Raw genomic sequence first — 27,055 nt, 5'->3', positions numbered from 1 at the left:
ATATTTACATTACATATGTAAGGTTAAGTATAAGTAGATGAAAGCATAAAATACACGTTATTATACTATTACACGAATATTTGAAGAACAGTCAGGAATGTCTAGCGAGAAATGTGATCTCTTACAGCTAATATAGACACATGCTAAATTCACACGTTTTTTTTCGTTTTCTTCTTTAGAATATCAATGTAATACAATATTATTTGATGATTACTAAGTACCGACTAGATTAGTAAAGGCTATACAGAAGTTATTAAAAATCAAAATATAGTCTTTGAGAAGTATACAATAACCAATAAGCAAACTATCCTTGATGAATGACAAGTGATCGGGGACAACCGAAAAAAAGAAGTCATCGTCATTAATTTCCACCACCCGTATATGTAGAGTTTTACAATATCTAAAAAATAATAATAAGCCATTTTTTATGGACAGTGTTTGCGAACATTAATCATTTTTTATACGATATACTAAAAATATATTCTCTTTCTACCAAGATCAGTTATAAAATTTGAAATAGTGAATTGATAGTAGAAATCGTTCTTACTTCAAAGTAAAAGAATTTACTGCTACGTACATATCGCAACCCGAAAATTCTCATATCATGCAATAAGAAATTGCAGACTCTGTTCAGTAGAAAGACTTTTAAAAATGATTAAAACAAAGTTTACATATAAGTTTATGCGAAATATTCGTACCTAAACTCTTTATCACGTCTGATGTGACGGCAATAGTTGCAGTGGAGTCATTTCATTGTTATGTTATAGAACAGAAGCGTAAAATTCTTTATACCATTCACGTTCTTTTCAAACAAGTCAATAAATAGACTGCCCGATTAGTTCATTTTTTTCTTTATTCCTTAGATTTTTCCGAATTCCTGTTCGTGAAAAACGCGAGTTCCTTCTTGTGAATCTACACAATAAAAATTATCTAAACAATGCAATTATTACGAATATAGCAATGCAACAACTCCAGTACGTTAAATATATAATCGATATACCTAAATGATTAGGCCCTGATAACTATTTTCGCATACGTTATTGTATATTATACATATATGTGTATATATATATAATATATATATAATATGTATCTCTATATGTATATTTACATATAAAAAGTATTACAAATATGCATCATATAATATACGATATTCTATTGAGATATTTTTTATAATAATAAAAAAAGAAATAATAATAACAATAGTGATAATAGTAATCGTGATAATAATAATATATAAAAAAATATCAATGACATAATTATTACTTTTCCAATATACATATGTAAGTATGTATAATATAATAATGCGCGTTTGCTTCATAGAGATATGTCTCTATGGTTTGCTTTCCTTATCTTTTCTCCGTCTTCGTCGTGAAGAAAATTCGTCAAACGAAGTCGAAAATGATGAGCTGCTTTTTTGGAAGAGGCAGGCGTATGCATGTGTGTGTGTGTTCAAGGTATCTTTTTATCGCAGTAAAATTAACGCTGCTGTCACGAGTACCAGACAAGATTCGATAGTCGTTCGACCACTGCTCGCTGTAATATGATTTTTATTTATGTTTTTTTAATTAGAAAAAACGAACATAGCACAGATTTATTCGGTGTGAATTAATGGCAGTTTGATTGCGTTTTTCTTACCCAATATGTGCTCGGCATGAGTGTGCCCTTGGGCTCTGGTCTCGCGACTTTCCATGGCCGGTGCTTTGACCGGTTTATCACCCTCGATGCTCTGCTCGTTCGATTTCCAGTACACGGTAGCTATCGTCGCGAGACATTTAATCTTCATGTCGCCACGCTTGAAGTGATTCGTCTGCAAACGAAACTCCAGACCCAAAACTGGGGTTTCCAACCCCTCGTGATCAACTCCCGTAATGTGCGGGCCTCTCAGGTATTGAGCTTTGACCTGAAGGAAGGAGGAATGAAAAAAAAAAGAAGAGTTTATCAGCACGAGGTATATAACGCAACATCTTTATTTACTGTAGATTATGATAATTATTCGGATCTCCTCACCGGCTCTCCGTTAATAAACCAACTCAATATTGCTGGCGGCTTTGATTTCGACGAAGTGCAATTGAAACGGACAACGTCTCCGACTCGGAATCGTTGCCGTCCAGGCCTTCCTGTAATCACTGGTCCTTCTTCTGGTAGAGCTGAAGTACAGAAATCGTAGAAGGACAAAGGTTATCAGAATTTAAATTATCGTTTTTGAACTGTAACGATTCTAGGTACCGAAAATTCGGTTATAACGATATTTAATTACAATTTTTTAGGGTTCATATCGGGAGTTTTCGGTGAAAAGCCCCGAAAAAGAACGATCTTTAGCCTGCAGATAGGCAAACACGGTTACATCTGATATACTTAAAGCAGCTTAAAGCGTGTCAGATGTAGCTTCGGTTGTCTAACTGCAGGCGCAGGCGTTGTTTACGTCTGGACTTTTCACCGAAAACTCCCGAAATACCACAGCTCGCATAATTTGGTTATGAAATCTACAAAGCACAAGACTTGTACTCACCGATAACCAACATGTCCGCGTGATCGGAAACTGTTGTGAACGAGGGAGCTTCCGCGGAAACTTCGCATCTGTACCGACCCGAGCTCATCAGCGTGACCTTTTGGAGTACGACCGATCTTTCGGTGGAATTGTGAATCTGTCGATGAAAATGTGTCGTTACAACGTTTGTTCGAGGGTGTGCTTTTCCTCCTTTATAAGAATTTCACCGTTGGCGCAATTAAGTTTCCAGCATCCAACGGCGATAGGGATTTTATTACAGGGTCGTTATATACCTATATAAAAAGATAGGAAGACGGATCCGTCCTCGTCGTCTATCGGGAATCGCGCGACGAGGTGGGAAAGGGGGACAGAAACTATACGTCAGGTAGAATAATGACTTACGTCGACCGTTACGCCGGGCAGTAAGAAGTTGATAACGGGCGGCATTTCCTTCGGGACGTATCGGTAAAACTCGTTACCATCTTTGTACCATTTTACCGAATAAAGCGTTTCCTTGTCCAGCTCAAAGTTGCACTCGAGTTTAACGTTTTGCCCCCGCACAACGTGCTTCGGTATCAGTAGCTCCATCATTCTCAGAGCCTCGATTTCTGAAATTGCAAAATAATCATGCCGCAGACGGTCTTTAAATAACTACGAACGTGTTCTATACGTAAGGTGTTCCTTATTCATCTGTTATTTGTTCTCAATTTTATTCATACAAGCTGACCTCTCGGAGAAATTCTTTGTTTGTCGAAGGATCGACTCGCTGTATACTTCTGAATTATTTACCGACCAAAGACGAAAAATCCTCAGTAGATAAAATTGATCTTCAGGAGTAATAATTATGCTTGGGCGTACTTAACCGAGATATTTCGTTGAAATGTTCCATGGACAATTTATTCAGATGGAGTAAATCCGCCTGTATTTATGCAAGTCAGTGTACATTTCACCGACCGATATTTGTTTGTTCATATTATTCAGGATTGGCCGAATTCTTAACTAGCTCTAATCATTTACTACGAAACAAATGTCAATCGGTAAAATGTAACCAGCATTGCATAAATGCAGGCGAATTTACTGATCGCCAATTTGTCAAATAGAAATTCGTCAAATCAACTAATCTAATGTTTTTTATAAATAATTGGTTATACTCAAGAGTATCTACTGCGTGGAATTTCTAAAAAAAACATTTCATCGACGATCGTTCAAATACATAAATTTGTACAAGAAGTTGTTGTAAGGACATCCTTTATACATAATCACCCGAAATCACCCCTCATTAATTAGCAGTCATTTAACATTTTCCAGTCGACGGAGAAAAACTGCTTAAAATATCATTACGCGAATAGTGTAGAATAAACTAAATGGGTGAATTAACTTTCGAAATCAATGAACTTGCCAAACTTGGTGAACGGCGGAACTATCAAGTAGTGTCTTGATAACAACTTGACTCTGTAAATATCGTGAGGAAAAACTCGCTGGTTGTATCGGAATAACGACTGTGGGTAGAGTGATTGATTTGAAAAAGAAAAATTTGTGACCAATATATACTGAAAAAAAAATTGTCGTAAAACCTGGTGGAAGTAGGAATATATTTGGAGATCGCTGCCAATTATTATAATATTTTTTATTTAGTCTTAAACAAAATAGGTACATTAAAGTGATGTGATACTCCTCTTTCGATAGCAAAAACTGTTATCCAAATTTCTCCGAGACGATTAATCTTTCCTATAAAAGGCGAGAACAGCCAACTGCGGAATTGTTAGGCGCAGTTTGGTGTTGATTGGTCAACGATTAATTGGACAACGATACTAAAAAAAAAAATAAACTAATATATGTATATATATAAGTCTGTGAGGTGTACACGTAAAAATAAACAAAAAGTATTACAATAATTGGTAGCGACCTCTAAATATTTTCCTACTTCCACCAGGTTTTACGACAATTTTATTCCAGTATTTGTGACAAATTTTTCGATCAAAACCTCAAAAAAAAAAAAAAAAAAGTTAAAAAATGAACAACCCACTGTGGGGGTACAAGTTTGTCTGCGTCATCAGGCACAGCGTGTTTTTCGGCGGGGGTGCAGCGGGTCTAGTCACCCGTCGGATCGCTGAGTGCATGGCAGAATGACTCACGAAACAATATGCATATTGAATACACGCAATTGCATCACGTTTAGCTGCCGCCGAGCTGAATTCACACGCATAGTCATTCGCTTGAACGCAATTGTGATACACACAACTTGTGTGTCTGAATCATGTCGTGTCGGTTATATACTTACAATGTTAAAAAGTTACCCATGCACCGGACGAAAGTTAGACCGGTGTGTTCAAAATGTTTCGGTTTAATTAACCCCTGCGGCAATCTCGTCACGCCGCCCCATCACCCCGATAAATTTGTATAAATCTCGGCATGCGTGTGATTATATCTACCTGTCTTTTATTGCTTTGTTTCTGTACGTATACGATTACGTGACACGTTCATCATCCCCCCCCCCCCCCCTTTCAAAAAATTCTGCCATGCGATCTTGATTCGGATTAGCGTCGCGCTTGTCCCTTTGTCGATTTTATTGACTTGTTGTTTATTTGTTTTAATCCCCCCCTCTCCCCCTCCCCCCTCATTTTCGTTCATTACACAAACCTATTTAATCGCAGATTATACTCGGATTTGATTAATGTTGTTCCGAAAACATATCCCCAGCTGACTTGCTGCAGGAAAGTGGTCATATATATATATATATACGTATAGGTATGCATAATTTAATTTGTCATTTTGTTGGCGGTATAAATATGGAAATAAAGGTGACGCGGATACAATTTTCACGTATGATACCCCGGTTTTACATCGAATTTCATTTTTCGCGTCAAATTTCCTCAACAAATTTTCTGTATCCAAAGCTTGTCTGTCAAGATTTTATTGAAATCTCACACGACTCCTCAGTTCTTAATGATTACAAAAAAAAAAAAAAAAAAATACAATATGTACCGTTTGATTTGTGCTGCAACTAAACCGTTGAATATTTATAATTATATAACATACGATATATATATTATAAATTATATAAATATATAATAGTTATATAAATATATATCTACGTATAGTTTTGTCCATCGATTAAAATGCGCCAACTGCACAATAAATGCGCTCACGTTTATTATAATTATACGCAATACATCTATAACATGTACACGTACAAAAACATATGTAACTACAGCGAGGATATAGAATATTCTGGTTCAAATTACGACCTATTCGTATTAGAGAGCAGCGTGTCTCCGCGTACAGCTTGTATCATTTTGAATAAAAATTTAATTACAAACGGCAGACCAACGCTGATGTTAATTAGCAATTTATTAATCATTCAGTCTGCGCGCGGTTATCACAGTGTCGTGTATTTGGAAACTCGTGTGCAAACCGCAGTAGCAGAAATTTTTATCCAAGTTGAAACAAGAATTTGAGTTCAACGAATATTGTTTGACGGTGTATATCTTCTCGAAAATAAAAAACAATAAAGATTGTAAGAATATGGTGATAAACAATCGTATGTATGCATGAGTGATCTCAGTATAGATGTGATTTTGAAATTCTGTTACTGGAATGATAAACTGATGTGACATGTACGGATAGACCCAGGTATAATGTAACACGATAATACCACTACGATGTACAACGAAATCTAGAACAAGTTTCCGATTTCAAAACCTTCATCAAGTCTGTACTGCAGACGTGGAAAAACCGCCAATTAAAACAACCAAAAATCGTGGTAAAAAAAGAGAAATCGATAAAAAAAAACGAGGCGATTAGATCGAGTTGCGTTCATCGTTTTACAATAAAAAGAAGTCCACGAGTACGCACACATCGCAGGTTTTTCTTCCACCACATCCGCGTGTCTGGATAAATGCACGAGGTATATAAGTATAATAAGTTATCAACGAATATCCCCCCCCCCCCCCCCCCCCCGCCCCCATTGATGATTCATAATACTGTAGGGCTGACAGAGCGGTCAGTAGCTTCGAGAATTAGGGTAGGGGTTGCAGGAGAGACTGGAACAGCTAGCACACCTTGGGTGAAATTCGTTGCCGAGGAAAGGTGGCAGTTGACCGATAGATCAAGAGACGTGGGGGCCGAAGTATAGAGCTGATGGTTGGTGAAGTGGGGTGTAAACCGTGAGACATACGAGAAGGGACGACATCGATACGTTCACAGGGCAGGCGAAAATTCGAGTGTGTGTGTATATGTCGCGATTCATGGGGCGCGCCGGTGATAATAACTACACCTATACGCCTATATCTGGATCCCGAGTAAAAAGTACATCCGAGCCGCAGTCTAATTTCTGTTTAGTATTGTTTTACAGAAATCTAATACCTGACGATCCGAGGTGGGAGAAAGAGAAAGTAGATTGAGGGAAGCCCGTTATCTGCGACATCGGCAACTTTGCAGTCCGCTGCTACCACGGAGGGCAAACGGGTGTCGGATATCGAGTTAACACTGAGCCGCATTCGAAAGGGGTCGTCGATGACGACTGCAGCGCCCCCCCCCCCCCTCCCCCCTGCTGCCATCCGTCGGGGGTCCCCCTCAACCCCGATTACTCCCGCACTAATTTGTTTTTTTTTTTTTTTTGCCCTCTTTACACCCACTTTACTATCTTTTACTCCCTCTTTCTCTCTCCCACGGCTCTTGCAATGCGCCAGCAGCGCGCTCTTTCGGAGAAAGAGATGTAGATATGATACATACATATATATAAATATAATATATATATGCGTATATATATAAATGTAATATGTATAACGGTGGACTCGCACGGGCAGCGGCCATTTTGCGGAGGGCTTCCTCGTCTCTATATAATATTACTGCTTGACTAACGCTCTCTGCAGCGCCATGCCGTGTTCATAATAATTCATCATCAACGTTTTCGCCGCTCGCTTACATGCAGGAAAAAGCAAATAGAAACGCCCGGTAATTATTCAACGTTACAACCTAACCTCTGCACCCTCGCCTCTTTACTCTAGCGTAATGCTCGCTAAGTAGATATAACGCGTTATGCGTGTTTACGCGGAACGGCCGTTCGAATTGATTTCGAATTTTTGGCTCGAACATGCCTCTGGGACTGTGTACAGGTTGCAGACACTCATTTTTAGAACGCGAAAATGAAACGTAAAAATTTCAGGGTTCCCCGTTCTTCGCAAATCGTGTCGTTTCTTTTTTGTTTTTTTTTTTTGAGTGGATCGGTATTAGGTATGTTGATTTTTTATTTGCACTGAAAAGAGACAAATTTAGATTACACAACTGAACAAGTTTGAATTTCAAAATTGAAAAAGTTTGGATAACCTGTAGAATGAGGATTAAATATTATGTACATACAGTAGTATTCATTAATGCCTTAATTTTCCGACTAACTTGTATTCGGTCCGAAACAAAATGCGAATCGGGTTCTATGCGAATTATGTGACAATGACTCGCAATCTCGTATAGAATCGAACTCGTATTTTGTTTCGGACCGAAAACAAGTTAGCCGAAATGTTAAGGTATCAATGAATATTGTTGTACCCAAAACGTGTAGGTTACCAAGTGGGTTCTAGATTGACTTACATCGTATTGTTCAAGCATAGTATAAACAAATAGCGCTCATATAACTCACTTTGTATATTATAAAAGGATTAGCAAACGTCAGCAGGATGTATTTCATAAGAATGAATTCAGTGTAAGTTTATAATACGCTTTGCCGGGAACAAAAGTGGATAAATGTAATACTGTTTTCTGTTTTAATACATTTTGCTTTGACGAAACATCAGCGCTAGGAAGAACGGAACATTTCGTATTCTTGTGGAATTAAAATTGTACACATCCTGCGCTCTATGATGTACTATTATGTATAATAACACATGTACGCATCTACTTAAGATTCGATGTAATATTTATTAAGAAAATCAGCGCACCTACAGTGTTTATTTAAATTTGTTTGTTTTTTTCAGAATTCTCTCAACGACCAAATTCTGTACATCAAGGCACACAGGTTTCTTTATAATATACGTATACACGCATACGCAACCGGCTTATATTTACTTTCCCGCATCAAATTGATTCACCTGGGTTTACATATATATGTATATACATATGTATAAGCGGTGTGCGTTATATACCGTGTATAACATCCGTATTATTATCGTTTATGCTTATTTTATACTGTTTATGTACCGCGAGGCAAACATCGAAGGGAGCAATTGCTCTTTATACATACAATTATTACATTATCCACATTCCATCGTCTGTGTATATACGAATATACATTCATAAGTCCCCGATATCTATTATAAACAGTTCTCCCTTGCGTCTGTGTGTTATGGGAAACAATACACGTAACCCGTAACGCGAAGCGATGATTAGTTGATTACTATTTAGATTAGATTAGCAAGGCTGGACGTCGTCGCTGGAATGTGAGGGACTCGACATATACATTCAAGTGAAATCCGAAACCCGATGTAATCCAAGATAAGTTCCGCCTACCCAAAAGGATCGCAAATTGCAATTGAATATATACTGGGTGCACAATTGAAACGATATCAGTTACAATTCAGTGAAGGTGTTTTTTGTATTTTATGAATCGTCTTATTTCAAATTATCACGTAGCAAACGTTGGAAACGTGTACGTTTCTGGAACATTCAACTGCATAGAAACTGAAATTAAAAACCGCTAAGCGTTTTCAGCGGTTCTAAACTTTCGATATCCTAATAATTAAGAATGCATGAGACGGTATGTCAGGTCAAATAAGGGTTGAAATAAAAACCTAGTAAAATGAGGCTTTGATAAGTGTCATTGAAGCTAATCCAGCCACCTCTATTTTGAAAAATCTCCGTGATTGAGGACAAAATTTAAAAAATGATGTATTTCAACTGTCAACATCATTGTTAGATTATTGTTAACAACATCACAGTAAACCAGATTGTTCTATATTGATTGTTCGATTCTGACAAACAATACAGCTAATTTTATTCATAAATGAATTTTGGATGACAATAATTTATTTCCTTCTAAATAGTAAGTTTGTTATCGGTAAATCACGACGATTGTACATATCGGATTTTATTTATCCTGCAATTAACGAGCTCGATCTAAAACTTGTCTCGAATGAAACGAGCTACTTTTCATCATAATCTATCAAACTAGACTTTTATTTTGTCGATGCAAAAGTCTAGTATGTAATAATGTGATTTATCTGAGACTGTTGTAACCTTTGTCAATTGTCACGTCTATCTTTCGACACATTTTATTTATTTATTTTTTACATCTAAACTATAACTGCATAAATACACGCTCGACAGATCCAAAAACCTTGGTATGGTAAATTTTTTCGTCAGCAGTCTTTTCAGCGCGTCGAGTTTGCTTGTACAAATTTTACCGAACGGTGGATGGGCTCCCCTATTTTTTGTCCGTCACGGAAGAGTGAAAATTCCAGAGGCAATGCGGAGTAGGACAACATATGGTCAAGTAACGTAGTCCGAACTTACGTAGGTACGTACACGCATACACGTGTTGTTACAAACGTAGAATAAAACGAGGAGTCGTCATCGCGGTGCTGCAGACGCTGCACGCGTGCCGGCTGCTCGTCGTTTAAAACGGCTTAATTGTTATTAATTGAAAACGGGTCAATTTATCTTTAATAGTCGTAGGTGGAGGCGGGAGGATATACATATAAGGTGCCTGCAATAAACGGGATCATTATTATTACGCCTGCAGCTGAGGCGAAGCCCGGGGGCGTAACGATTGAGTTATGAAAGGTGGAGGGCTAATACGGATGGATATACCGATGAATAAAAGGCAATTGAACCCTCGGATTTGCGAATCGGTGTCGTTCTCTTCGTTGTCCAACTAGCCGGATGACGACTGGCGTAATTCAAGCGCACAAACCCGAACGCGAAAATTGAATGGCAAAACAGTCGCCCTTTCTCTCTCTCTCTTTATCTTTCTCTTTACCTCTTTCTATTTTATACGTACTTTGCATTTAGAACGAGAATTTTAACGACCTAGGACGATAATGTACAGAGCATACGTATAATACGCTAAATATGTAATGCAATGCCGAGCGGCGATTAAGATCCTTATCAACCACTTATACGGTTTATCTTTCACCCCCTGTTATAACACAGAGTATATATGTAGACGTAACACCGAAACGTAAATAATATTTTTCCTCCCTCTCTCAGTTGGTAAAAAATTTTGATTTATACCTACTCAGACTGGGATGAGAATATCTTGAAGCTTTAGGCTTGGAGCCTAGCAAAAAAGCACGAAGCTAGTCTGGGAAAATAAATTTTAAAACCCATATACATATCGTACCTATATATTATACGTACGAGACTAATTTGCAAGCTGACGTTGAATTATTTTCGACGGAGAGTGAATGAAAAAAACGGTAGTCAGATTTTCCGTTCTAAACTTTCAAATCAATTGTTATTGTTATGAAGCTCAAGTCACGTATTTGCTATAATCTACAGTGCAATTAAATCCTACTGAACGATACAAAAAATAATAACAGATACTGCAAGTAAAATTTTTTACTCGTTTCCAAATTCCGTATGATACACAAATTATATTTGCGGCTAGCTTATACATAGCGAAGCAATGAATTACACACGTCAGAGTCAGCAATATGACATATTATGCGGGTTCAACGAAATCGTTTAACTGCGGTTAACCATTGTCGATTCGATATTGTTACGATTGTTGTTTTGCTCGCGAAGCAATTGATATGGGCATACATTATTATACCTATACACGTATGGTAAATGTATGATACCTTTTACACGCGGATATATAAAACCTTTTGTGATACCGGGATGAAAATTGGTTTACAATATATTCAAGCAGAGAATTTTTTATGCAGGACCACTGACATATATATATATATGTATATATATATTGTCCCTAAAATGAATTTTATTATTTTGCAGCCCACCCGGGCGTAAATATAATGTACCTGTATATAAATATTCAATTCCCGTCGGAAAGTTTTCCCCCCGTGCGGTAAAGGCGGCCAAAGCTTTCTCTTCGACTCGGGCTTGTTTAACAACATCCGAATTTCATTTGAAAAGTATATTATACGCCCGTTTTTTCCTTCAACGTTTTCATCTTCGCTAATGAAATTTAACGAATGTAAATAGTGTAATAATTATTTTATCATATTTTACGAAGCTTCCGTAAGATCGATGCTTTTATTTATAATTATATACTTTTTCCAACGATTCGACAAAAGTTAGGGTGAAAATCGTGTAATCACCTCTAACCCAGTATCCCGTAATGACGCGCCCAAACACATACACAGAAAAAAAAAACAAAAAAAAAAAAAAAAAACATAGAACCTTTTTCAAATCCGTAACAGGTCGTTAAACTAATTACTAGCAGCGTCAGTCATAATGTCAAGGGTCTCGGTGGGGTCTCGGGTATACCCATAGTAGCCTGAAAGAGAGGAATTAGGCGTTAGCGACAAAGCCGAAGAATTGAAAAGCGGAATTTGACGCGTATTACGATACGCATCACATTATTATACACGCACGAAATTTAATAAACGTGCTTAATTTCCGGCCGATGGAATTCCGGGTCTATTTATTAGGGTTCGGGTCCTTTATTTGGTTTTGTTCGTAAAAATTTTCAACCAGAGCCCCCCCCCCCCCCCTACCATGTATAATGAACCCGCACCAAATCATCTAATTGTAAAACACAACGTGTCTATAATTTCAAATTTTATTTCCATTACAATTACAAGTAATTGACATCGATTGATTATCCGCAGGTGTTGTGTGACAAGTTTCACAAAAAGCTCCCTGTCGACTGATTTCGAGTTTGGAAGCCTTACGTAGATTATAGGTGTAATGCATATAATACGTGCAGAGAACTCGAGCAGTTGAGGTTAGACTAGACAGTTTGCGCCGCAGCGCAAAGGCGCGTATATTAGTTTCTGCGCACCGCGCAAACACGGACAAAGAGAACTACCTAGAGGGGTAACTCCGTATAATCTTGACGCAGGGTTAAACACAATGCGAGCCTTCGAGAGAAGGAGCCGTGCCTTTACACAGTGACGGGCGAAGTCAGTAAGTCTTGTAAAACTCACATATGCACCGTGCGCACAGTGCAGCAGACACGCATTTATACATAGACAGAGAGGACAATAGGCACGTGCCTAGATATATGCGCTAGTTAAGTAGCACTAGAAACCAACACACAAGCGCAGAGAACGACGCGCGTGAGAGTGCATCGCGTAACGATTATAGGGGTAGGTTGAAACTCGTGTGCCCGTGGCTGGTGTTAGACGACGGGATGATGATGTGGATGTGTGACCGCCGCAGCTATATAACTAACTATGTAAGGATCGAATCGATATTTCCACGGTTCGCTGAAACCCGCGAGCGCGCGAAGCTGCTCTTGCGAATCCACCAAGATATCTCTGTATGCATAAAATGGGGATGAAGTTGGTCGCGTTGGCGTTAACGATTCGTGTTTAGGAATAATCGTTACTTTGCAGATTTTATGAATGTCGGAAATTTAGTAAACTACGACGAAGAAGAAATTATACTCGATGTTTTTGCAAAGCCAACTCCGTGAATGTTGTCCTAAAATTGCGAAATAATTACTTTTTTTACTCATATTTTCTTACGTTAACGTTACTAAATTTCGGCATTGTTGTGTATAATTACTGTATTCCGTGCGTTAAAAAATTATTACACTACCGTGCATTCCTGCAGATCGTTGTTGCATAGTTATAATGTTAAAACGGTTTGAAATTCTTCTTGCAATTGCAGGGGAATTTCTGTTCCGAGATTTATTGTAGACGTTCTTTTTTTTTTATTCTGCAAACACGGATACATTTTCAAACGGGAATATAGAGTTGGACTTGTATACATATAGTTAGTTTTTAAGAATGCTTTGTTAGACGCTCCTTTTATTTTGCAAGCTTTCAAAGATTCATGCTAACAAGAATGTAGAGTTGGAATTGAACATAGTTGGACAGTAAGAGCAATCACATTGTAATTTATGGATTTTTTTTTTCTTCACTTCGTGTACATTGTAAGTACAATGGAACGTATTCCTGTAACCAATTACCATTGGATATGAACTATTCTGTAGTGAAATAAAAATAACCGGTTAAAATAAGAGGCAAAACAACAAAAAGTTATTACTGCATTGGGCTGATTTCAAACAACCTCTGAAATCAAATATGAAACATTTGTAACTATTTTATACCAACAAACAAGAACGCGATGAATGAGTTTTGAGGTTATGGCAACAAGGAATAGAGAACTGATGTAATAAATTTGTGGATTTGTAGTTTTTAAAGCTTAGAGCCTGCATTTTGTCAAGGCACATAACAGTTGTGTACGAAAATACCTGCGTCCAACATTTCATTAGATAAATTCGCAGTACAGGATTTCGGACGTAACATCAGCGCCGCCTAGCGGTAGTTAAACTTCTTCATTTTCGTCATATTTATTACGAAGTTGAAGGTAGTTCAATCGTTATTATTTAACGAACCGCATTTACAGTGAAAATCATTGTTTCACGACTTTATATGTATAATTGTCGGAAATTCAGCGAACCGTTAATTGAATCAAAACACAGGCGTATATTATCGAAAACTCAACCACATCCTTCGATACAATAAATTTCCTTCAATCATAATATTCACTTTCTCTGCTCTTATATATCAATTATTTTGAGTCGGTGAAAAATAATCGTTGTAACATTATTTTATACACAATTAAATTTGTAAATCTTTTTACGCTTAGATCATGCACGCACCATTGAACGAGTCGGCATAAAAATTTCGATGGCATTGTTACAATTGCATTGTCTTTTTTATATACGCATACTATGCAGCAGACATGAATTGCAGCATTTGTCGAAGTTCAATACTCCCTTGAAACGAAAAACAAAAGCATTACAAAGTGATTTTCTGAAGTGAATTCGGTGGGTCTCTGAACCGCGTTGACAGCGACCAATTTCGCGGATGCCACCGTATCCGGTTATTTCACGTGTATGTAACGTACGTACATGGTATGACATATATGTATTGACCTGTGTCTATTGCGTGAAACACAAGTGAATGGAGGCAAGCAGGTAGAACGAGTAGAGTGTGTCATTGGATATATTGACCACTGGAGGGTGGTTTACGGGGGGACGGATGACTCGTTTCTTTCATAATCATTCCACGTTTGTTAAACAATTAAACACGAAACTAGCCGAACCCTTTTCCGTATTATTATATTATGTGACTTCCACGCATAGACATAGAGACATTAATGAATTATAATTGCCCCGGTGTGGATGATTTATGAAATAAAGAGGAGGCGAACAAACGAACGATCCGTGAACTTTAAAGAGAAACAATTTTTGGAGTGATCGCGTTAGCTTAAGGGTGTATTGGCTGTACATGTTCAACCAAAAGTGAGTCTCGTCGACGATATTAAATGCTTTGTGATAAGATAAAAATATGAAAAAAGTCAACCACAATAAAGACGAGAAGAAAATTAAATTTCAATACTAACAATACCCAAAAGATGTTGACAAATTTCTAGGGAAAGCGATATTTTTTTTTTTTTTTCATCGTGTGAAATAAATTCGTCAATTTTTCTGAATACACATGAATTTTTAAAGAATATTCTCAATATTTTAAAATTTATTGATAACTTTTGGGCACTATTATTATTCAAATTTAATTCTCTTATCGCCTTTATCGTGGTTGATTTTTATCCGATTTTTATCTCATCACAAAGTATTTCGGTCGATTTATATACACATTGCGAAACACATTTGTAATACGATTTACTTATTACATATACTTTATACATGTGTCGCGGTTTGAGTTTTTATGTACCAGGCTGTAGTGTACACACCGGATAAATCCCCCTAATTCGTCCATGCGACTGAAACGGTCATTTGTACTACAATAATTGTATAATAATTCATTGAATTGTTATGGTCGATAATCGTTGAATAATTAATTTTAATTATTACCAGATACCCGCCACTGAACTGATCCATGAATTAAACGCATAGCAGACGCTTTTTTACTGCAAGAAATTTGACAAGTGATTGAATTGAACGAGACGGAATTATTAGGATCGTTTTGGGTTTCATACAACATCTACGCGCAGTGATATAATCCGAGACGACTTGTCTGAATATATGTATACATACAATGGCATATGTTTAATATACGAAATCTATTTTTGATGTAAGAATACAAAATATAAATATAATGCGGTGTGCATAATATATTCGGATAGATATATACTTATATACGCGCAAGATATTACACGATATTAGTATATCCCACCTCCTGTTGTAAATTAGACTCTTTTTTGCGTCTCTTGTCAGTAGAAATGTCAGGCTCAAAGGAGCGAGATTTTCAAGCAGCGTGGGCTGCAAGAATAAAATTAGACGCTGCTCGCTTGTATACGGAAGTATTTTTCCTTTTCTTTTCAGTTCATTTCATTTCATTTATTTTCTCCCCCTTCACAGTCGTTTCCTCCGGTCCACGATATACCCACAGACCACCAATTGCCAACGACCGAATGGTTCAATGCGCATGCGCTGAAATTCACGAGCAATAGCAGTCGTTCTGTCAGGGTTACCAACATTTTTGAGGTTAGATACACCGCGGCAACCTATCACCTCAATTTATGATTCAGCGGGATTGACACTCGACTCTTTCGTACAGGACCCTTATTCAAAAACACGTTGCAAAACATTATGATGTGAATCGAGCTGCGTGATGAAGCAACCAAATGTTAGTAAAACTTTCAAGTTTTCCCCCACGTTTTTTGGTAACAAAATTTTTACGCGGTATACTCTAGAGGTAGAAAAACTAACAAGTTTCCATTGTTTGTAATCATTACAATCGATTCAGTCACTCTTGCCGGTCAATTTCCTTGGCAATAAAATGTCACGCAAGTTTACAAATGAGAAATTGGAAAGGGAAAACTTGCGTAACTCCGCTGTTATGAATGTTGGCCGGCCTGTCAGAACAACTGCTTTTTTTCTGCGCATGCGCATCAATCATTCAGTCGTTCGCAATTCACTCTTTATAATGTACATATATGCTATGCATGCACGTAATCTCCCAACGTTTCGTGTACGCAGATCCGATTTGGAGTTTAATATAAAATATATAAACAATGATCCCAGCTATGAGGCAATGCAGGTTTTTAATCACCGCTTAGCGATCGTGTTTTTCTTTTTCAGTAATTTTCACCGACTGCACGTCACTTGGCTGCCGCAGTTCGTTCTCTCCCTTCTTGATTCGCAGTTCGCTTCGCTTCGCTTAGTTTGGCGATATTGTTAATTAAAGCAATTTTGCGGTACAATATCGCTACGCTACATGCCGACCTCCCTCACTCACTCACTCTTCTTCTCTTTCCCTCTCTCGCTCTCATTTTCTTTCGCTATCTCGCTCCTTTGCTTCTCTGCTCGGAGGAATACAAATGAAGGTATTAATTCGTCTACCGCAAGGAAGAGAGACGACGAAGAAAGAAGAGAGGGAGAGAGAGAGAGGAAAAAGAAAAAAGCTAAGAAGTGGGAGGAAAAAAAAAAAAAAAAAACCCAAGAAAATGAACAAGAAGGAAACGGAAAAAAGAGGAAAACAGAAAAATGTCACGCGAGAGTCGCGTCAATAATGTATAATTAATTGCGTTATATCGTGCCGGAGTGTAACTGCTACTGGTCAGGTGTAACTTTTAAATGTTATCCGTACTCTAAACGATAATATTTTTCCCTGTATGTATAATAATGCATTCCTCACACGCGAACACACGTTTGCTGAAATCCTTATATATATATTTTTGTTACTTTCATGTTTCATTCAATTTCATTTTTCTCAGCTGTCTCTGAGTCCTAATATTCGGACCGATTTGCCGCTCGGTTTATAAATTCGCGCATATTATAATGTGTTATATACATCCGTAATCGTTGTTCCTATACTTTGTGCGAGTTAACTTTAATAAATTGCAAATATTAGATGTACATATAGGTATAACAGATTCGCTCACGTTGTGTAATTTATTATCCCAGACAAGCAATCAATTTTCATCTTCTTCTTCAAGGCTGAGATTTACTATTTTCAAGAAAAAACTTCAAATGAGGATATTTCAAATTTGAGTGCTGAAATTTGCAGAAAATGTTAAATAAAAAATTTCATCCCTTACACAGAAACCGAAACTTTCACAGTTACAATCAAAGTAAAAAAGTGGTTTGCAATCCGTTATGATAAAGAGTTTAGATTTTTTTTCTGTAAAGAGTTTGTGCAGTAGCCGCGTAAACATAAAAATTGAAGTCTGTTATAAAATATGTAAAACCCTCTAGAAAAAAAAGTCTTTAATATAGTATATAATCAATGAACCGATAACAGGGAGAAGAGTATATGATTCGTAATTGCAGTTTGTAAAAAGAAATCGAACTTTTGAGAAAACATATTTTTATAAATGTGCGAATGACTCACAGCGATCTGATTAATTTACTTTATACAACGCGAGCATGTTTTACTCGTTTTTCCATGCTTGTTTTCCGTACAGAAAGTACCCGATTCAATGACAATCGAGTTATTCCGCGAATGCGCATGCGCGGAGTACAGAAAAGACCACTTTCAAATCCTAAGAGTGTTAAAAGTAGTCTTTTCCGTACTACGCGTATGCGCTGTCGCCAACATATCCGATATTACGCGATTCTAACCTCAATTTCGTGCTTGGTGACAAAACGCGTAACATAATCTTGTTGTATAAAGATTCGTGTGCAACAAGGAGGCAACGTACTTTTCGCCTCTCGTATTTGCAATATTCGTCTTCGACATCACCTACGACTCACAACTTACGCTCGACCCGACAAGACCGAGTTTGCCTCCTTGTTGCACAATATACTATTCCCGCACCGGAAAAGAACGAATTGGTTTTTAAGCCCGCCTTGGCTGCAGCATCGGTGATAGGTAACTGGAGATTCATTGATCTGTCACTTGAAACCCGAATAACTCCCACCTCGCTCTCCTTCTCTCTCTCGTTTTTTCAATTATCTAGATGCCGTAGAGGTAGCAGATTACACCTCCACCGGAGCCCGTTCAACCGTAAACACAGTTACTGGGGACACCATGCGTTCCAACTCGATCAGAAATTCAGCGGAAAACCGTCGCGGTGATGCCTAAGGGTGTGTGTGTGTGTGTGTGTGTGTGTGTGTGTGTGTGTGTGCCTATCTCGCTAATCGTCAAGTCCGCGAACTTCCAGGGTTCAAATTATTTTCCGCAAATAAACCCTGATGCGGTGAAACGTTTTTTTCCTCTCCCTCTCTCCATCTCTTTTTTTTTTTTTTGGTTCGCATTTTGTTCGTCACACCAATCGCGATTTGATTTCAACGCAAAGCGAATCGAATCGGCTTTATATACCATTTTTCGAGCACGAAAGAAAAATAGATTAACGAATTAAAAGAATATGGAAAATAAAACAACGGTTTTCAAAATTATATAACGGTAAATATTTCAGCTATGTGAGATAACACCTGTGCAGATCAACAAAATAGATTTTTTTTTTTGAGTTTCTCTTGAGATAAATAAATTTCGATTCTATACATTGAGTAATAACCAATACCTTTATTTATTACTTATAAAGTTTTCTTTTTATCTTTTTTACGTTGATAAATAGGTCTTGAAGTTTTTGGTTGATAGCTGGTACGGGTGCCTGTTTGGAAGAAAAAGGAAAATCTTTTTACCACGATGTGACCGACTTTGTCGTTATTAACGTTATCAGAGGCATTATAACGAGAGCATGATGAAAGATTACGTTTGGGGTTTGATACGAGAAAAGTCTGTACTAAAATAGAAAAAGTAGGAAAAAAATTGATTTTTAAACTTTGTTTGTCAATTTTACATATGCAGTTTATTATTAGTTATTATTTGTGAATAAAGGTGATTTAAATACAAAACTGAAGTTTGCTTAATAGTTATTTACAACAAATGATTGAGAAGATAGGTAATTTTGATTAAAATCCGAAATATCGTTCTGGTTTCTACAAAAACAAACTTCACCTAATGAAACTATTTTTTTTTTTTTTTATTTGTCAGTGACGTAGAAGAAATCAAAATTTGACATCTAGAACCCAGAATCAAAATTCGTGTTGACCGGTTTAATCTATTTCATATCCCGCCGGTGTATAAATGCAGTTTAAATTACAACAGAAAGTCAAAAATTTGCATCTACATATTTCTTTCTAATTCGCTTAATTAAACTCAAACTCCGTGCCGTTTGACACGATAATTATTTTCTACACTTTTCACTCGCCGCTGTGAAAACAAATCGTTGTACTTATAGGATGAGTTACGATCCTGGTATTTAATTTCAGTTCCGCAGTGACCGAAGCCAAAGATCATATCCGTTAAGAAAATAAATACGCAATTGCGAAGTGACGAGAAACAGCGTGAATTAAAAAAAAAAAATGAATAAAAAAAAATAAAAAATTGAAAGAAAAATAAAAAGAGAGTATAGACGGAATTAGTTCCAAAGATATGTTCATTTAGTGGAGACTTTGCAGCAGCGTTAGGCGGCAGAAGGAGGAAAAGAAAAAATAACAAACACCCGTACAGCAGAGCCTAACATGTTAAACATCTTACGTTTATATTTTTTTTCCGCTAACGCTGCAAGTCGGATTATTAAATTAACTCGCTCGAAACTTTTCTTCTGATCTTTAATTTCGTTCCTATGTATGGTTAGCATAATCGTCTAACCGCGAACGAACAAATATCACAAAGTTAAGTAAGTCACGCGTTTTAATTTATAAATGGATATAGTATATACACGGGCGAATTGCGAATTTACATTTGCAAAACACTTTAGCTTATATGTTACTTGTATACACAGTAAACACGATGCGTGGTTTCGAGGTTTTCCGAAATCGTGTCTTAATTTTGAAAGTTCCGACTTTTTCAAAGTCTTCTTAAAAATAAAAAAAAAAAATAAAAATACAAGGAAACAGTTTCAGTGTTGGAATAATCAGGAAACTAAAGTAACACTAAATAAACACTTTCTTATTGTACCAAATTTGGCTTCTAATTTGAAAAATATTTGAATCCTTACATTGTATTATATAAAAGATATCGATTTTGCCGGAAGTTTTTGTAATTAATAATCATACGTATGTAACATGACCATTTCTTTCCTTTTTTTTTTTTCCTACCGCAGGGAACAAAGAGAAAGTCAAGGGGCGAACGGATAAGACACGACAGAGATCCCCTAAAACCGCAGGATGAGATAAGGGCTGGTGTAATAAATCTGGGATGAAAATTTAAATAAATAAGAGAACAGGCGAGTGTCTCTTTTCGAAAAAAATTTGCATCTCCTTTTCCGGGCAGGTTGGTTTGCTCTGGTTTTGTCGGCCGAGCGTTGGTCGCCGGAGAGAGAATCGATAGAACACGACCTCCTCTCCTCTCCTCTCCTCTCCTCTCCACTCCTCTCCTGCCCGTCTGGATGGTGGGTATATAGCTATATACGATATATATATATATACACACACACACATATATATATACAGTATACCGATGTGCTTTGCTTTCCTCGTGTACACTGTTTAAATCACGTTTCTGTTATAATTCGTAACTCCGCGGGTTGTGTGCTGTCTGTAAAATGCATACATACGTATAGGTATTGCACGTATCAATGTATGTAAATTGAACGTGCGTTTAACACGTTTGTATATATATGTATATATATTAGGTTGGTTCTTGTTTCGGATGTGTTGGAATTTCTTCGCGCTCAAGGACCAAAAATCAATCAGATTGTTTGGGAAAAAAAAATTAGGCCAGATCTAAAATAAATTTCCGACAACCTTAACACACTCCGCCAAGCGGTAGAATTTTATATGGAAAAATGCAGGCATGTGAATTTTTTTTTTAAAGAGATCTGTTAATTACTTTAACTATAGATTACAAAACAGAAAAAAAAAAAAATTCCTCCGGTTGTTTTGTAAGAAATTTAATCCTCTGCAGAAAAGATATGTTGTAAGATTTTCATAAGTCTAATATTTATCACGTTATCAGCGAAGATCAGTTTTTTTTTAATCTGTATCAGTTTTATAATACATAGTATTTAAGTAACTGACAGTGTTTTCTTTGAAAAAATTTTAAACGTCTGCATTTTTCTATACAAAATTCGACTGTTTGGCGGGGCGTGTTAGAATTATCGGATTTTTTTTTTTTTTTGGTTTTAGCCTGATTATTTTCTATACCACATGCACTGATAAAAATTTCATTTGTTACAGTAATTAAAAAAATTCAGTAAAAGAGATATCGTTAAACCAGAACTATATTTTTCGATAGTGGTAAAAAATGAAAATAATTAAAGACCGAGCGGTAACAGGAACTAAAAATTTCTCTCAGTGTGACTACTTTTTGTGGTTGAACGCGAAGCAATTCCAAAATTACCCAAATAAGAACCAGCCTATTATGTATGTATAAACAACATGCAAATTCCGCGGAACCTGTGGCAGCGAGTACTCGTGATACGTGTACATCTCAAGTTTTCGACAGTGTGCAAAAATGTACGCAAAAATTAATCGGCGGATTATGACGACGACTTTTTGACTGGTCCAGTTAAATTTACCCACATATGTATACGGTGTCGTGTGCTTTTGCGCACCTTTACGAAAGAGGGACGCGGATCCTCCAGGACTAAGAGGAGGAGGAGGAAGAGGAGGAGGAGGAACACTCGCTGTTTTAACCATTTCCGCATGGCTAATGGACCCTCGAGTTGTAAGGCTTCAGCATGTTTTTGTAGGGTGGAAAAATTCGAGATCGTTGTACGTTGTAAGGTGACGCTGTGTCGTTTAAAATTTAACGCGAATCGCCGCGTCGTCGCATCGCTCAAGTGATTTTCTAATACCAAAAAGATGCATATTACATTAATATTATGCTGCGTGAAAAAGAGAAAGAATTTGCTAAATTTTCCGATCAAACACGGCAAATTGAATGTTTACTCGTTTATTATTATCATTGTTATTGTTATTATTTTTAAGCGAAATGTCACGTCACTTGATTTGAGGAAAAAAGAGTCATCTTGATCGAACGATTATTTTTTATTATTATAATCAGTGAAACTGCAAATCTGTTATCAAAATCAACGAAACATTTATTTCGGCATGTTTGTTAGACTCGAAAAATTAACGATTTTTTTTTTATATCTGTGTAATTGTGATGTTTTTTTTTCTCTCTCGCTGAAGAGAAAAACACATATTATTCTGCACTTCGTCGACTGATTTCGAGAGAAATTTACTACAGTGTAAAATCTTGCGTGATTCGGAATTTGATATGAACCGAAGAAATTTGAACGTGTATAAGAAGAGAAAGAATTAGGTACTCTTGTTTGATTACAAGAAAAATGGTCAGAATACACGAACTTGACGTTGGTAACGTTAATCTAACTTTACAACTGACGGTGAAACAGATATTTCAGTAATTTTCAACTTTACAGAACGACCTAGAATACGAGTTGAGTTTTCGATATCTTCGAGTTGTATTTACATGTTTCGTTTAATTTATACGGTTTTGTGATCGAATGTCAGACAATCCCACCTATAATGTTGCGAAATAACGATTTTCTCAATATCCGGGATCGTTAAACGAACTGCAACATTGTTACAGTACAACAAAATGTTTTTTTTTTAATCATCTTCAAAACATAAGAAGAATTAATTTCATTGACTTTACCAATTGTACCAACGAAAAAAAAAACGTTACTTTTTCTATTTCTATCGAAATATCTTTGTTCCATTATGATACAAAAATTTGGCAAATTAAACGAACGATTTATTTGTCTTATTTATTTATTTTTTTTCATTTCTCCTCTCATTCTCTCTCTCTCTCTCTAACCTTCAATTCGATGCTGTTGACTATATGTGTAAATGTGGGTTCTTGGTTGTGTACGCGCGGCGAATAACCCCGGCAGTCTGAACAATTACCGTCAATTCGAACAAATAAGCAGAACTTCTTACAACGTCTATTATAACGGGGTGTGAATTTAACAGAAAACTAAGAGACGAAATAACCGACGCGGTTTCTTCGCTGGCGTGAATTTTTCCTCCCCCTGTTTATACGCGCGTATAACGTACGTACAAACAGGCCCACGGGGAAATCATAGGGTTAATATGCACATGTACGTTACAATACATAGGTACACGTATTGGTGGGTATGTATAAAAATACGTACATAACGGCAGGGCGAATGTTACGTCCAGAAATGAAATGAGAGAAAAAAAAAAAAAAAAAGAAAAAGAAAGGAAGGAGCTTCAAAATAAGAGAGGGCTAATAAGCAGGAGCGTTAAAAGCAAAAAGAGCGTAGGTATGCTTAAAAAACATACGATCCGCAATTTGACGTTCACGAGGAGCGTGGATTAACCGTAGAGAGCCGCAGGCACGACATACGACAATTACTGCACCCCCTCTATATTCGCGGGGTGAACCCTTTCGGCCCTGCTGCTTATGCCCCCGTTATATGCATAATGCGTAATTTACAAAAACCGTTCGTGTGTGTTGCCCGATATTATTATACATACGCCCGGGTGGGATAATTAAATTCGCGGTAGAAACATGCGGAGGGGGGAGGGGGGGGGGGGTCGAGGGTTAAAAGTCGGCGATGCCATCATCGACGGGAATTCGCGTCGTCCTTGTCATTACGGGTATAATATACAGTCGCATGGGGTGGGGTTGAAATTACGAGTTTGAAAAATTCCGAAAGCGCTGAATGCCGAATTTTTTACCGCGGCGAAACTTGAAGTAAAGAAATAAAATTTGAAATATTCGAAATCAAAGTTCCGAATGTCCGAGAATGAGAAAATTTAAAGATCTGAAACAACGACGTTCCGAATGATCGAAGATTTTCAGTTCCGTGAATATCTGGCTTGCTGAAATTTCGTCACTTTCATCTTTCTTTGGTTTTGGATTTTCGATATCTTAAATTTTGGGAATTTCACACCGTCGGAACTTTATTTTTCGGAATTTTTGTCTATCGGGACTTGAATTTTCAGAATCTTGCAATTCGGAACTTTGAGCCGTCGGATTTCCGAGTATTCGAAACTTCGTTGTTTCTTCGAAGTTTGATTTATTTACTTCAAGGTTCGCCATCGGATAATTCGGAATTAGGCGCCTTCGGAACTTTTCAAATTCGGAATTCGGAATTTCAACCCCCGTTTTAAGACATGCGAAATTTTTGCCATCACCAAACCTCATGCTGGCCTCTCCAACATTCGACTCACATCTAATCGCCCAACTAATCGTTTCCGGAGAGAAGAGAGACGCTATACGCTGTAGTTCAACGTTCAAGAGTCAAATATCCCGATGACCCACTGACGGCTAATCGTCCAAGTGCTACTTGCCATGCTCATTAAAAGGGGGGTGGGGGACATGGAAAAGTTCCGAGTTTGCGCCTCGACAAATCTTCCCTGCAGACAAATGCCCGGATGCTTGAACTCGGTGCAGCGATTCGACTCGGTTTATTCGAAAAAACAATCGAGACTGAAAGATGATAGTGAAATTTATTGGTCGGTATAATTTTTATAATCCATGAAACACGATTAACGTCAACAAGAACGTATAAATTGTAAAAAAAAATGTCAATCATACCGCAGTGATGACTGTGAATTTTTATTTAACAAAAACAACGCGATTTTTTAATCAAATTTTACCGTTACAAACAGATCTTTGGTCTGTTTTCAACTGTCGGGGTTTCTCAAGACCTCCGTCAAAGATGCCGGTGATGCATGAAGAGAGAATAATTGAACGAATCTCGATGTTGAAAAAGTTGTTTACAAGAATGGGGAGATTTTTTCTCAGCTCTCCTTTATATGATACAACAGTATTTTTAATTTAATTATTAAAAAAAAAAAAAAAAAATCTCGTCAGTTTTCAGAGAGTTCGTTTGATAAAATGAATTTTCAGTACGATCGGATTTAAGCGTTTTTTACATCCAGGTAAACATATCGCGACATTTCACCGGGACGATAAAGAAACCCTTGCATGGGAAGAGTTCAAGCATCGAGGAACTGTAAGAATAAAAAAATAAAAGAATCACTTGTTATTCCCTTGGAATAAAATTCCCGTCACTCGTTTTACGCGCATATAATATCATAGGTAAAACGTTACTTTTTATACGCTGATAGGGATCTTCTTTTGACATGTCAAAAATTCGCCTGGGGTTATATATTACATTTATACGTGCAAGGTTTACATCAGGTATGTAGTACGTTATGCGAACATCGCGTCTCTTCCTATAAAAGTTGTACTGAATTTTTATGAACACTGCCGCGGTGTGCTTCGCAGATTCTACAAGAAATACCTGAAACCATCGCATAAGTATGTATAATTCGAACTCCCTTCCATTTTTTCCACAAAATTTCTCGACGTTTGAGCACCCCGGAATTTTATTACGCGGTAAGAAATTAAAGCGTATGTTTCTTCTCAAAATTGCAGGGCAATCGGAGACGGGGTTAAAAACGTCGATTAGCGGATTGATGGGTAAACAATAGTGGTAGTTGAAGTCTATTGACGGTATTAAAACATTAATCAACTTACTGGATGGAACGGAGAGGATGATTGCCGCGACGAGGATAATCCCTAGGATCCAATCCATGTCTCGACTAGCTTTGCGTTAACCGAATGAAATCTGCGGTTAAACGACCGGATTTATCCCCAGCAGAGAGCAAGAGAAGAATCAGAAGAAACGGCAGCAGCGGCAGCGGCGACGGCTGCGGCAAGAATGCCGAAGGGCGTGCAAAATTCGTTTTCTCCCCTATTTTCCGATACAAATTATCTTTAAACTGCACCAAAGATTGAATATAAAAAATAAATAAATAAAATAAACAAAACGTATTACAAGTTATTACGTCTTGGTATCAAGAGTCCTAGAAACGGTCACAGAAATTCACACAAACAGCGTCGAAACTGCGGCGTTAAAACAATTCGCACTGATTTCAGGTATAATCACAGTACCGAAAATCGACGGGCGAATAACGTCATCTGCAAACTAGGACAAATCGGTGTGTAGGAATCGTCCGGAGAAGCACATAGATAACTGCAGTGTTGAACCCTCGTTGGGAACATTTGTCGATGGGACGAGAATGCGCCGTCACGCGATTTTTAAATTTCAAAAATACATATACGGGGCAGTGAAAATCGGCACGCCAACCCCTCGGAAAAAAATATATCGCCCCTCCCAGTAATTCCGCGGCCCCGCGAAGGCTTGAGACTGTAATCGGCGTGAAAACAGCCGGCGCTACCCTCGGATGGATACCTACTCGGCAACCCTTCGCACTTGGTGTCTCGGGGTGAACTGAGTGGAAATGAGTCGGCGAGTCGAAACTTCGCGCGCACGCGTCTCTCTGTCAACGGTGCCACTGCCGTTCAGGCGCCGGGGTTCCCCCTCCGAAATCCACGGCCTCGAACCCTCGGCCGCGCCTGCAGCTGGTCGACGGGAGTGCCACTTGCGAACGCCACCTGGTGAGCGCTCCTCGGACTAACGAAATAAAGAACCGGTTCTCGTCTCGGATTTTAG

The 27,055-nt window shown here is 37.6% G+C and overlaps 1 protein-coding gene across 1 annotated transcript; it reads right to left on the bottom strand.

The window, feature by feature from the left end:
- Positions 1-165: 165 nt before the first annotated feature.
- LOC124302173 (uncharacterized) lies at positions 166-26,666 on the bottom strand. Its single transcript, XM_046758023.1, has 6 exons — positions 26,077-26,666; positions 2,894-3,099; positions 2,513-2,648; positions 2,011-2,150; positions 1,639-1,903; positions 166-1,536 (listed from the first exon to the last, which is right to left on the bottom strand). Exons 1-6 carry the CDS (start codon positions 26,132-26,134, stop codon positions 1,466-1,468), a joined length of 876 nt encoding a protein of 291 aa, XP_046613979.1. The 5' UTR covers positions 26,135-26,666; the 3' UTR covers positions 166-1,465.
- Positions 26,667-27,055: the final 389 nt, after the last annotated feature.

Source organism: Neodiprion virginianus, chromosome 4 (assembly GCF_021901495.1).
Source record: "Neodiprion virginianus isolate iyNeoVirg1 chromosome 4, iyNeoVirg1.1, whole genome shotgun sequence".
Lineage (NCBI taxonomy): Eukaryota > Metazoa > Arthropoda > Insecta > Hymenoptera > Diprionidae > Neodiprion > Neodiprion virginianus.
Note: the sequence above shows the minus strand (reverse complement) of the source record. Positions and strands in the feature narration are given on the sequence as shown.